Source organism: Sparus aurata, chromosome 16 (assembly GCF_900880675.1).
Source record: "Sparus aurata chromosome 16, fSpaAur1.1, whole genome shotgun sequence".
NCBI lineage: Eukaryota > Metazoa > Chordata > Actinopteri > Spariformes > Sparidae > Sparus > Sparus aurata.
In genome coordinates this window covers 6,970,054-6,983,426 of record NC_044202.1, presented here as the reverse complement: position 1 = coordinate 6,983,426, position 13,373 = coordinate 6,970,054, and the positions used below count along the sequence as shown (strand labels likewise).

General features: G+C 40.7%; 1 protein-coding gene across 4 annotated transcripts; it reads right to left on the bottom strand.

The window, feature by feature from the left end:
- Positions 1 to 104: 104 nt before the first annotated feature.
- Positions 105 to 11,825, bottom strand: rbm25a (RNA binding motif protein 25a). 4 transcript variants are annotated; one of them, XM_030443764.1, is made up of 18 exons: positions 11,614 to 11,825; positions 11,181 to 11,307; positions 10,692 to 10,741; positions 10,311 to 10,490; positions 9,432 to 9,489; positions 8,135 to 8,295; positions 7,824 to 8,018; positions 7,637 to 7,720; positions 3,475 to 3,737; positions 2,793 to 2,904; positions 2,563 to 2,652; positions 2,364 to 2,437; positions 2,120 to 2,270; positions 1,522 to 1,990; positions 1,141 to 1,445; positions 922 to 1,020; positions 710 to 757; positions 105 to 570 (listed from the first exon to the last, which is right to left on the bottom strand). In XM_030443764.1, exons 2-18 carry the CDS (start codon positions 11,284 to 11,286, stop codon positions 478 to 480), a joined length of 2,538 nt encoding a protein of 845 aa, XP_030299624.1. In that variant the 5' UTR covers positions 11,287 to 11,307; positions 11,614 to 11,825; the 3' UTR covers positions 105 to 477. The 4 variants fall into 4 exon arrangements, with proteins under 4 accessions (XP_030299624.1, XP_030299625.1, XP_030299626.1 ...); XM_030443765.1 differs by having other exon boundaries at positions 7,637 to 7,717; XM_030443766.1 differs by having other exon boundaries at positions 10,311 to 10,481.
- Positions 11,826 to 13,373: the final 1,548 nt, after the last annotated feature.

Sequence of the window (13,373 nt, the reverse complement as noted above, 5' to 3'; positions counted from 1 at the left end):
GTTTTTGTAAGTGAAAGACCATGTTCATCACATCTGTCACAGTTAAAACAAACAGGATAGTAGACAATTAATTAGTTAAACACATTAAATGAAAACAAACACCATTTTATATTTTAAAAAAAAAGCATATTTATTAGTTCACACAATGGAGCAGCGCCTCGACATGATAACAGTAAATCAAAGCAGAATGTGTCCAACATATTGGAGAACAGATGGGTGAAATGCAACTGCAACAGTATCAACAAAGGCATCAACAAAGGAGAAAAATACAACCAAAGTTTTATCATGCAGTATGTTTGTGCAAAACCTTTCTGTTCACAGCTCAGAGTTCCCCTTCCAGACACACACACACACATACAAGGCAGCAGCTCCTTGCTGATGGAATGGAGGGGTTTTATAGACACATGTTGACAGTCCAGAAACCTGTAGGTAGCAGAACTGTGAGCGAACGAAGTCAGACAGAGAGGCGTGTGGGCTTTATTTCACCAGTCCGATCTTCTTTGCCTCCGTTTCATATATCAACAGCCTCCACATTTTTACTATGAAGACTTCTGCCTCCTCATCTAGAACCTAAACACAAACAGGTCCTCATCAAAACAGCTCAATAAATCTACTTGTGATGTTTTATATTGTGTCGTTGTATTTGTCTGAGTGTGTTTAGTATAAATCAACCACATATTCCCCAATGAGAAGTACGATCACAACTTACCATAGCAACATCATCCAGAATACCCTGAGGGGTGCTGTGTGCCATCACCTGGAGAGAAAAGAAAAAAAACATTCAGTTAAAATGTGCAGCACAACACGCCAAGACACTCAAACACACTTAATTATAAATAAATACAACTCAGAAGCTTTCATAATTTTCTTGGGAACAAGCGTTTTAAATTACAGGTATAGAGTTTCCTCATAGTCACAAACCTTTGAACAGACAAAATCAACCAATGTGGGTTCCTCCTCGCCGATGTATTCAATAATCTTCTTATTGATCCATGGTCTGATGCGGCGATCCATCAGAGTCTACAGAGAGAACAATAAGAAAATGTAAACATAACTAAGAAACTCTTTGAAACTTTAGATATTATAAAATGTACAATGTTAATACAATTGTTGCCAAACAAACAGCCAGAGGCTCTTTACCGAGTCGACCATAGTCCAGTCCAGAGGGTAGGAGAAGAGCTCCGGCCTCGCTGTGGGGATCTTCTCAATAAGGCTCTTTATGTGCTTGCGTTTCTCTTCTGTGTTGATGCTGCCTTTGGCCCCTGGAATTTCTGCCCCATCGAGCCCCAGACTCTTGTCATCATCACCGTAGTCCAGTGGAACCAGTTTCCTTTTGCGAGGCTGCTCATCAGCTTCTTCGTCATCAAACTTGTTGAAAACACTTTCCACGGTCGCCAGCTTCTTTCGCTTCCCAACGTTGAGCTGACTGGGACTGTTGGTGGCGCCTGGAGAAGAGAAAAACAGTTTATTGATGCCAACCAAATAGATCCCTCTGTGTCTTTAGTGTGATACTGTACTCACCCAGTTTGAGACTAAGACCGATCTTGGGACGGTGTTCCTCTGGAGGTTGGACCTCAGGTGTGTTCTCGCCTGGAATGATGATGCCGCAGGGAGAGTCGTTGCCGGGTGTGTTTGGAGTTGCGTTCCCACTGGCAGAGGACACCGAGGGAGCAGTAGTGATTGGTCGCATGATGGGTTTAAGTTGCGGCTTGGCCTCTTGTGAGTCCTCACCATCGGGGTAGTCGTCCTCCTCTGCTTCCACGTCATCATCGTCCGAATGCTGCTGGGGGGGTCGGGGCATTGGCTCCGCGGGCCTTCCTGACCCTCTCTTTTCGCGATCACGATCACGTTCACGTTCACGATCGCGATCACGTTCACGATCGCGGTCACGATCACGATCACGTTCCTTGTGGGACTTCTCCTGGACCACCTCCTCCTCAGGTTCAAGTTTGAGAGGAGGCTGTCGTCTGCGCTCTGCTTCCTCCTCCATCTAAACAAATAAGACATGACACATGAACAAAGACTAGTTGCAATGGACCACAGTTCAAAGTTACTTGGAGAAACCAGGTTAATTGCAGGACATGATTCTTTGTGCATGAAAACACAATGACTGACTCACCCTCTGCAGCTCAGCATCAGGATCAGGGTGGCCTTCAGCCAGAAGCCTCTGCCTAATCTCCTCCAGTTCCTCCTTCTCCCTCTTCCGGTCTCGCTCGTCCAATTCGGTCTCCTTTTCCCGGTCACGAAGTCGCTTCTGCAAGGCGCTACCCCTGAGAAAGAGAGCGTGATGTCAAGTGATGACAAATGCAAAACACGAGAACAGTGCCTCCTTCACACTTCTTAATGTGAATTAAGATAATAACCTGTAGTATTTTGGGTCGTCTCTGTCATCGTCGTAATCTTCAAGGAATTCTTTCAGTCTTTTGGCTTCTTTCATCTGAATTTAATCACAGCAACATAAATGCATAAATCCAGCAACTCTACATATCTGCCATCATAATGTCAAACGGCAAGATTTATCTGCTACAATTCGATCTCATGTGTTAAAGCATTCAGGTTTACCATTTCACGACGCCTCTCATCCTCCCTCTCCGTTTCTTTGCTGTAGTCACGAGACTTCTTCCTCTCTCGGATCTCCCAGTTTTTCAGCCGCTTTAATAAGACACAGAAAGATTATTCAGTCAGGCAATAGTAAAAGACAGTAATTAGATATTTGTTTGTTTGTGTTCAACTTTTTTAAACCTATGTTTAATCAATCAAAATCAAAATGACAGAAGAGAAAGTAGCCGTACTTCTTGGTAGGCGGCCTCCTTGTCTCTGAGCCTCCTCTCAAGTCTCCTGCGTTCGTACACGTCCTCCTCATCTTCCTCTCGGTCTCGTTTTTTATCTTCTCTAGTCCTCTCTCTGCAGAAGACAATGGGATACTGGTGTGAGCCTAATTAATCTTAAAACTGATATGAAGAAAAATGTGAAGAATTAAAAGTAGTGTCGAGCACTTATTTCACGTGTAGTCAGTCTTGTTGATTTGGTTTGAGCCAACGCCAGCTGCCAAAAGCAGAGCTTCACTTTACAACACAGGTTTCATTTTATCAGATTTACAAGAGTCGGCACACTAGATTTCCTACATGGAACTACAGATATTTGCAGCATCTAATGGACCTTTCAATTATATGAAAAAAGGTGACTGAAAGCTGCGGAACAGCCATTAAACAGACCTTGGAGAATCATTTTAGTAGCTAGTTAAACTGTGTGGCAGTTTTTGGATGCTATCCTCATGTTTCCCCTCCTCTGTTTATGTCTAGAACCGTCACTAGGCAGGTTTTCAATCCAAATCAAATTCTGGAGTGGCACAAATTTTAACTGAATCTAAAAAATTTTTTACAAAACAGAAAACCTGTACACTGTGTCAAAATGAATAAGGTGCCTTGACGTGCATCAAAAGGGTGACAGAGCAGCGAGTATGACATCACTGACCTCGATCGGCTGCGATCTTCACTGACATCTCGACTCCTCTCACGCTCCCTCTCTTTCGTCCTCTCCCGTTCGCGATCCCTCTCGCGGTCGCGATCACGGTCTCGGTCTCTTTCCCGCTCCTTGTCCCTCTCTCTCTCCCTTTCCTTCTCTTTCTCGCGGTCGCGGCGCTCCCTCTCGCGCTCCCGCTCTTTGTCCCTCTCTCTCCTTTCCCTCTCGATCTCCAGCCGCTCCTTTTCCTTCTTTCCTTTTTCCTCCTCCAGCTTCTACAGGAGCCCAACAGGAAGAAAAATGGGGAAAAAATAATGTGTTACTAGACTCTCGACATCAAAAAGATCACACTTAAATACATAAATACACAGGTTTAGAGCACTGAAAATGATTTTGACTCCTCACATACTGCCATGACTCATTGCCTTGGAGAGGCTGGCTGCTTCAAATGAGGAAGTCCTCTTATCCTTGATGTTTCCTCCTGGAAGAGTGGTCCGCTGCTTGAGCAGGTTTAATGCAGATACTGCTCAATTCAGGACACACTTACTTAAAACCATAAATTGCAGGTCAACCTTGAAAAGCACCACAAAATGTGAAGTAATAGCTTCAGGGATGAGTTAAAGGAGGGGAGCTACCTCTAAAAGTTTTCTGGTTTATCTGCTCTTTTTAACTCGAAAAATTTATATTATTATATTTTGTAACATCAAAGTGTTGTGCATGGATCACTTCCTGTCCTGGCTCCAGTATTCAGCCCTCCCCTTGACACATACGCTTATATTGAGTGATCTTCTCTCACATATGTAACAGGTCAGCTCGTCCTCTGTGGTTTCTACGTGCTCTATGGTGATCTGCGATTATGCTCTGATGTAATAAGAGGCCATTCCAATACAAACTCGGCTGTAGGCAAATACGTATTGGTGAAACCCATATCCGCCTATCCAAATCAATGTGCACTCCGGCAAAAGATGAAAGGTAATAGATTTGACCTGATGTAAGAGATACTGTAGGTTCAAATGCATAATGTTTGACATGTAGATAGTAAGGGTTCTGTTTGAAATGGGGCCAACTCATGCTACAAACACACTCATGCTAACAAAAAGCACTTAAGATAAAATTATTCACCAACTGCACGTAAGCTTGGAACCATTAGACCCACAAGTTCTAACTATACACATAAGATCAGCACTATATAATGCCCTGGTTTGGTCTTGCTTAGGGGTGCCAAGTGGATTAAAACAAGCCCAAGCTTAATGTGGCAAACGGCCCGACTAAGTGGATTACATAATCAGCTCCCATGTCTTCCTCGTGGTCATCTGAGATGCAGGGAAGCAGCGCCAGAATGCAGCGCAGCAGTGCGAGAACTCTCTATACAGAGTGAGCGACCCGCGAACAGGGAGCACATTGTATTGTACACTTTCTTTCATTTATATGGTAAACTTCTGCTGTATATATATTACATACAGGACAAAGACTTTCTAATGTTGCTTCTACAGCAGAAAATACTTGAGAGTTGTGGAATGAGAGGAACGATTACACTCACTATCCTGATGCGTTTTATTTGCTTACATCAAAGTTGACCAGACATGCTTTTACACCAAATTATGTACAGCACCAAGTGTCTCTTACAAGATCAATTCTCTCTGGGATTTGCGAATTTCCAATAGTGACTATTTGTATTTTTAAACCATCTTATCAGGAATATCTACATAAGTACTTGATTTGGAATGCAAGGATATACCATTTCATTGTGGATTGTGAAAACAACAAATTTATTGTGGTGATCTTCCATAATCTGTATAATCGGGACAACTGTAAATATTCTCATGAGTTATGTGGCAAAAGTCATCTGGCTAACTCATTTACTGTCGCGTATTGATTTCCTGATCTATTTTGAATTGCCACAAGGGGGAGCCTGCATCCTTCCAATAACTCCGAAGTCCTGATTCTGTCCCTGTGGCTGAGGGCTCAGCTTGCCCTCTGTGTCCCCCACAAAAATGTCAAATTGAATCATGTGGATTCATGATTATACGTGAATCATAATAGTTTCTGCAAGGATAACCGTGACAAGACATTTTCATATCATCCCATGACTGCCCTTAATACTGTCCATTTGTCTGCTTTCTAATTGGTTCACATTGACATAAACATCATGTTATATTCTACAGACTGTTTTGGAGCTATCGGTGTGACACTTACAGGTGATGAACTATGGTTTTCAGCGCTTCTCTGCCCCTACACATCTTACAGGCTACGTGTGGGAGGAAAAGCAGGTCAAGCGTAAAGTCGAAATGATCAGGAAAAATGATACCTGTGAAGCAGTTTATCTAATAACAGTTCATCCACATAAATAACAAAAAAAACTACTTGTTTTTTTTTTTTCTTTTAAATTCATGTCCCAAACAAGTCAGATACTGTATTCCATTTTACCACAAGGAAATTAGTGAAGGCAGTCTTACCGGCAGGTCGACTTCTGGTGTCTCTCCAGTCTCTCCAACCCAATAAATGGTTTAAAAAACAGAGTCAGGCCCACAGATCAAACAGTCCTCTGACTGATTTAAAAAATATGTAACAGCAGTTAATGTTCAGCGCTGTACATCTTAACTGTTTTTTTTAATATTCAAAAAAAGCTGTAAGAAATGTGGGTCTGACAGCTGTTGAGTGATCAAAAAAAATAAAAAAGAAGGAAAGGATTGGAGAGGTCTGATCTGATCTAGCTAGACTTGTTGCAAATTTAGGAACCCTGTTAGCATTATCTGGCAGCCTGGAGGGGGGCTTTGAAAACATCTAGGAAATTCACAATACCTAACAGGTTATCAGTTAACCATCTGGCTCCCAGAACTTACCTCTCGTTATATAATTCCATTTACCGAAAAGCACTTATTGTGTGGCTAATTTTGAACCAGTGTCGGAATGTTATTAAGTAACTTTACTTATGTAATGTACCCAAATATAGATTTGCGGTACTTTCACATTTTAAATCGAGTATTTCCATTTTATGCAACTGTATGTTCTCACCTCTGCAGAAGTGTTTGAAATTGGGATTCAGTTACGACTTCAGAGTAACATCCAGTTCCATGAGGTGTTCACATTATTTTGTTGCTGCAGCTCACTCAAACACAATTTATGTGTGATTCCCAAATACACTCACAGATTACATTTATTGACCTATTCTGTCCTGATTAACTAAAGAGGGTAGACGTAGAGGTAGAGAGAGACACAGAAAAGAAGAAAGAAAAAAGGTAAGTAAAAAACCAAAAGAAATGGACCTACCTTGTATGTCTTCAGACCACTGAGTGCTGTGGAGGGGCGCTCCCTGCTTTAGCAAAACTACAGCCTGCAGTTCAAACTACTGCAGTGGTTAGGCTCATTCAGTCTGTGTGTGTTCTTTAAACACATCTTTTATTATCAGAGGACCTGCAGAGGTTCACTGAGCTCCCCTGCTTTCTAAAACCCGTCAGAATGCGAGTACAACATGCTACATTTGGACATCACTTGCAATTTGTACACCCTAGTTTTAAAACCAGTACCAGTGGCACTTGTTTCCCAGAGTCCACATGTAAATAAATGTAATGGAAATTAACTGAGAGCCAGCTGCCCCTCTGCAAACCCTCCAGAAGGGAGCGCCCAACATGAGTAAAGAAGAAAAGAAAGATCATACTTACATCCTATCCTCGCAACTTTTTCCAAAGCTGAGATTCTGAGATTCATCTTGCTCTAGTCACCAAATGAACTCTACCACATTGGTGGGGTTTAATCAATAGATTAGCTTTAGATGAATTTAACATTTTGTCCATGCACTCTGTGTGATGACTTTAGCTTGTGCAGAGCTAAATCCTCCAGTCTCAAATCAGAATTATGAATAGTTATAACGATTGCCCAATTCGGAAATAGCGACAGATACCATTAAGCCATCTATGTGTGGTCCACGTAGTATTTGAATACTTTTATAGACACTATAAGATCTTCCAATCAACATCTACCACTTTTCATTCCTTTTGTGCATTTCTTTCACTAACTAATCTAAATATTAACAGATGACCTTCATACTATAGTTGACAGTAACAACAGAACAGTCTTGCGGAGGAATAACCTACATAAATCATAAATTACAGCATAATTTGCTGTTCTCCTCCAAAACCTAAACTAGAGTAACAACAGCAGTTTGATACATTACCTTGTGTGTGTCGCGAAATTTACTGATCTCTCTGGAAATCAAGTCTCTCTTGTCATCCTCCATCTCCATGGCATTGATATCCTCCTTACGCAAAGGGGAGAAAGACAGGAAGAACACACACTAAGTACTCAGCGGTTACCAAAAACAAACTACAAATCAAAATAGGTTTACATATTGCGATCAGTACCTCCTCTTTCTTCTCTTTCCGCTTCTTGTTGCGAGGTTGACTGTCACCGTCCTGCGAGGGAGCGTTGAGCTCACTGGCATACTCTCGGATCAGGACTTCTATTGCCCCCTTCACAACCTGGTCCCGACGCAGGGTTTCTTCATGAAGAACCTCCTCCTCATCTTCCTCTCCGTTATTTGCCCCACTACTGGCTCCCTATGTGTTAAAGGTGGAAAAATGGGAGAAATGAACATAAAAAACCCAATTTAACAAAATGATCTACGCAACAGAAGTATTAATTTTGTCTTTTACTCAGCAGGTGAACAGTTTACCCCATTGGCACTTCTCTTCTTGGCCTTCCACTCGTCTAGCTGGGCCTTGGTCTTGGCATCTACCTTGACCAACAGCTTCTTATCTCCTAAGAGCAACTCGTGCAGAAGTCTGAGGGCTCGCAGTGTGGATTCAGGCTCCTTATATTCACAGAACCCAAAAGCTTCCAGGGATTTGAGAGCAGATTAAAAAGTTAGTTCCAAAGATGTTTAAAAAAAAAAACTAGAACAAAATACCTCATAATTGGACATGCTTGCTGTGGGCAGAGTATTGGATTTGAAAGACAATTTGATTTCATATTTCACTTTCTACAAATTAGTCTCCAAAAAGCATAATTATATCCATTCCATTCTTTGGGAGGTAACATGCATTCACATCATGAGAAGATGGTTTAAACAGTTCCTCCAGAAAAATGAGATTATGCGATTGCATAATTCAATGCATAATCAGCATATTTATGCGGGGGCCGCATTTTTTCAAATACGTCGCACTTTCGCCACATAAATTGCCGATTTCCACGCAAAATATGCAGGGCTTGCATGATTTCATAATCCCCGCATTTTCGTTGCAAAAAAGTCACATATATCTCAGCAGAAAGTTGAAAAATGTTGCGTTTACTTCACACAAGAGCAGCCATTTTCCCCTGTTGCCATGGGAATGTTATGAAGTGACGTAATTACGCGACGTGAACATCATCAAAAAGCTGCAAACCCCACGATGAAGCCATGATGAAGCCCGCAAATCAGTCTCATTTGCCAACAAAAAAATCATACTAGTTTTAAAAAACCTTACAGTTGTAAGTATATTAGTAGTATGTAAATTTATGTTACAGTAAGAGATAGCACTTTGTGCATTGGAAGCACTTATTTTAACAGAAGATGTCTGTTTTGTATAGCTACCTCTGTAAAACAGGAAGCACACATTTTATTTTTTTTATATTTTATTTATTCATTTTTACAGAAGTTGTAGCATATTCCTTTTGTAAAGCAACAGAACTTGTTTGACTCGTCAGTGTTTTGTAAGTTTGAGCCATGTGTTTATTAAGGTCTGAAGTAAAACAAGATGAGAACTTAAATATTCCCTGCACTTTCTGTGATGTAGTATGCTGCTTATCATAGGAAGTAATAAGAAATGACTCTTTACATTAAGGTAGTAGTAGCATAAATATCCTGCATATTCCATCGCATTTTTTAAGAAAACGTGCCGCATAATCAAGGATTTTTGCCCGCAACAATCACAAAAAAAAATGTGTTTTTCTGGAAGGACTGTTTAAAGGTGTTATTCCCTTTTTGCTTTTACCTTGAAGTTTCCCAGAGGCACCTTGGACCCTTTTCCAGCTTAGAACAATGCCACATTTCTACATGAAAAGAGAACAGAGGAAAGGAATTATTTACTTTCCCATTACAGATGGGAATGTTGCCAGTTAGGGTTAGGCCAGTTGATAGATACAACTCTTGCCAGAGCCAGTTGAGAGAAGAACAAAATATGTTTTCCATTGAGAAAAGCCTTCATTGCCATTCTTTTCTTTTTGTTTTTAAATCAAGATAAATTCCATTTATGATATAACAGATGCTGCAGCAGCGTCTACACTAACCGCCATGGTTGTTTGTTGCCAATAAATGCGGTCAACCAACTACAGCAAGCATAAATATGCGAGGCCAAGCTACACACCATGGGCAGGGATGCACTGTTGTAAATTTTAGAAATCTTTCTTCTGTTAAAGTAAAGTCTTCTATCTTATGGACATGTTTGTGTTCATATTTTACTGGGTGAGACCAAAGACAATATCTTACTTTACTCTTTACTAGTTTATTCCCTTCTAATATTCAATCACTGATTTATTGATGACTGACTAATTGGTGCAACAGTATTTGTGTATCCCTGACACATTAGTTCCTGGAGATTTATGGGAGGATACCTGTGATGAGCCTTGAGAAGCTCTGATCAAAACCAGTATGGTTGATTCATGGTGCTGTTTAAACTGATGACCTGTTGGGAGGTTTGAGGAGTTTTTTTTTGTTTTTTGTTTTTTACACACTGTAATAAGTCACCTGCAGCAGGTCACTGTCACTGCCTGTTATTTACTGTTATCTCATGCTGCTCTCAAAATATTTACAGTTAGGGTTTCATTGAACATTTGCTGAATAGTGTGCGCACTTACTCAGTGGGTCAACTCACCGCTAGAAGCTGCCTGACTAACATGTCAGATGCCTTTTCAGAGATGTTCCCTACAAATACGGTGGTGGTGGGGCCACCGCTGTCATCTATGTCCTTGGCTCTGATGGTGCCGGGCTCCTTCTTTGAAAGCATCGGCTTCTGTGCTACAGCAATTGAGGTTGGGACAAGTACCTGTAACATCAAATTACGTGAGGGGGAAATTTGGTGTTACTTTTATCCAGAACAAGAATAAAGACAACAAAGGATTGAAATGCAAAGACCGACTGAGTTGTAGCCTTGCTCAAGACCTGAGCTCCACTGCTGCTGTGTAATGATTGTGTATTTAACAGCAGGCCATGCAGATCGGCTGACATAACGTAAGAACTCTTGTTAGTAACTCACTGTGGGTGTTGGGGTCACTACGCCCATATGAACTGGGATCATGGGAGTACCTGAAACAAAATACAAAAATCAGACCACAGCATGATAATCTCAAAGGTTTTTTCCAAAACAAACACTGACAACTGCCTTCCTCTTAATTTATGTAAAGTAAAGTATAACTTGTGACAGAAGTACTTGGAGTGTAATCTTACTTATGGCTACTATATTTACAGGTATTTCTCTATAATTTCATATTGCCATTTCCAGGTACAAAACACTACCTTTGAGGGAGTTTATTGGCTCATTCAGTTTCCTGAATTTTCAGAAGAATTCTTCTATTAGGCGTTTCGGCCTCATGAGATCACAGTGTCAGGCCAGTGGCTACAGATTTATTACAGAAACAACTTCATTTAATTTGTTCACACTACATGTCACCCAAGGGACCCAGAGCCTGATCTAGAAACAGACAGCTGTTCCATAATGATGTGACCACACAGGTATAATCGTTACCTGGCGGAACAGTCGGCCCAAATGCCCCAAACTGAGGAGGCGGGATCCTCGGAGGTAATTGCGGGATGCCAATCTGCTGGCGGTTCAGCGGAGGAGGGTAAGACATCCTGATCTATATACAGGCAACCTAACGTTACGGAAGACACAGAGAGAGAGGATGTTAAACTGAAGAGAAAGAAAACGTGATGGACGGTTTACAGAGTTACACTGAGAAATGTCAACAATCATAATATCATTAATATCCAAGACAGATACAATACCGCAGCTGACTGCGGACGTTACAAACTGAACAGGTGCGATATCGGCTCAATCTACGTTAACTAGCTAAATTAGCTCTTGCTACCTAGCCAGCTAGCTAGCCAGCCAGCTAACACACACTCTGTGGCCTTGCTAGTTCGCATTAGCTGCAGCGGTCATGTACGAGTTTACTCACCTGCAGACAAGTTTAAATTAAAAACCAGTGTTTAGTAAACTATGGGTTGTCCAAATAAAAGTCCATTAAATACGGGAAACACAAACACGTAACGCTAAAGATTAGCGTTAAAAATTGTCACCGGTGCACTACAAGATCCCTTCTGGATACAAATAATTGGGAGCTATTCTTTTCGCAATGAATCATGGGATACCAAAAGGAACACGCCGGATTTGCTGCCCTAAGTTTTGTCTTTCAGGTTCAAACAGGCAGCTCCTCGTGCTGATTTTCTGTCCTTTTTTATTAACCACAGTAAAGTGACATACTTTTAGAGTTTTTTAAGCATCCACATACATGTTTCATATGTGTGGATGGAGCAAAATAATGGATCATTGGAATGATATGGCGGATAATTTAATAATTTAAATAACTGCTAGGAGCTGGCTGCCCTGAATATGATATATTGTCACTGTATTTTTTGGATTGTACTGCAGTACATACTTCAAAAACAGTCACCACATTGCATTTACACCTTCAGAAAACAATAAGGTGACAGACAAACGCATATATTTCAAAATTTGACCAATTCTTGCAACTGCAATATCATTTTACGTACAAAACTGGTTGTGGGCACTGTATGCGAATGGATTGCCTAGTATTTTTTATTTTTGTTTCTACTATTCATTCTTATTTGCATTACATGTACTTCTAATTTGCATTTAATCTTCCTCTTTTTATATGTAGTTGAAACACCCACACTTCTCTGCATTGGATCAAATACGATTTATAAACTCAAAGTTTAAAAACATTGAGGTTTGATCAGGTTGATCGAAATTTAAAATAATGGCTGCTTCGACGGTATTAGAAATACTCGGCTACATAAATCTAGAAGGTTGGACTTGTAGCAGACGGACTAAATATGCAAAATCGCTGCAGTGGACCATGTGTAACCACGTGGTCTATTTGATTAAATAGATGTTGATGCGGGTTAGTAGACTACACAGTCTGCCAGGAGTATTTAAATGCAAATCAAGGTTCAGTGCCATCATCCCTGACTGAAACGCTCCATCATAATGTATAAATCAAATAGTAAAGTCGAGCCGGGTGTGATTTGCATGCGTCCTTGCAGCAGGCTGATCCTGTCAGGCTGTAATCAGGGCTGTTCGCCCTTTTAATCAGATTAAATTACCTGTCATCCCGTTTCCAAACGCTCGGCGGCGCCACATGTCTTTTCTTCAGCTTACATCGAGAGCGCGCCACAGCTTTACCTTTTCCAGATTGATTATGTCAGGAGGGAAACATTTTGTTCTCGGGCTCGCTATGGAGGCTCTGTGTTAGGATTATTCTCCAGAGTTAAACCATAAAACAATGCTTAGACATATATAGTGTATAATATGGATTATACATAAACATGAAGCCCCGTTCCTCTGTTTAAGACTTTGTACCTGTTTTGTTTGTGTATGCTTTTCCAAGAACGCAACGTCACCTTTTGTTTATGACATAATAAAACCAAACCATCAGTAGTTCTGGCTCCCACAGCAACAACACACCCTGAAGTTTAACTCCTCTGATTGTCACTTTTCAGTCGCTATATGATCCCAACACTTTAGCCCAAAGTAGCTCAAATTAGCTCTACCTCAAAGAGACACACAGTTTAACCCTATTACACATTATTGGTAATAACTATAATAATAACAATAACTATATTTATGTTTTACATAGGCTACATATATATAACATAAACATAGATATTATTGTTGTCATTATCATTCAAATAAATG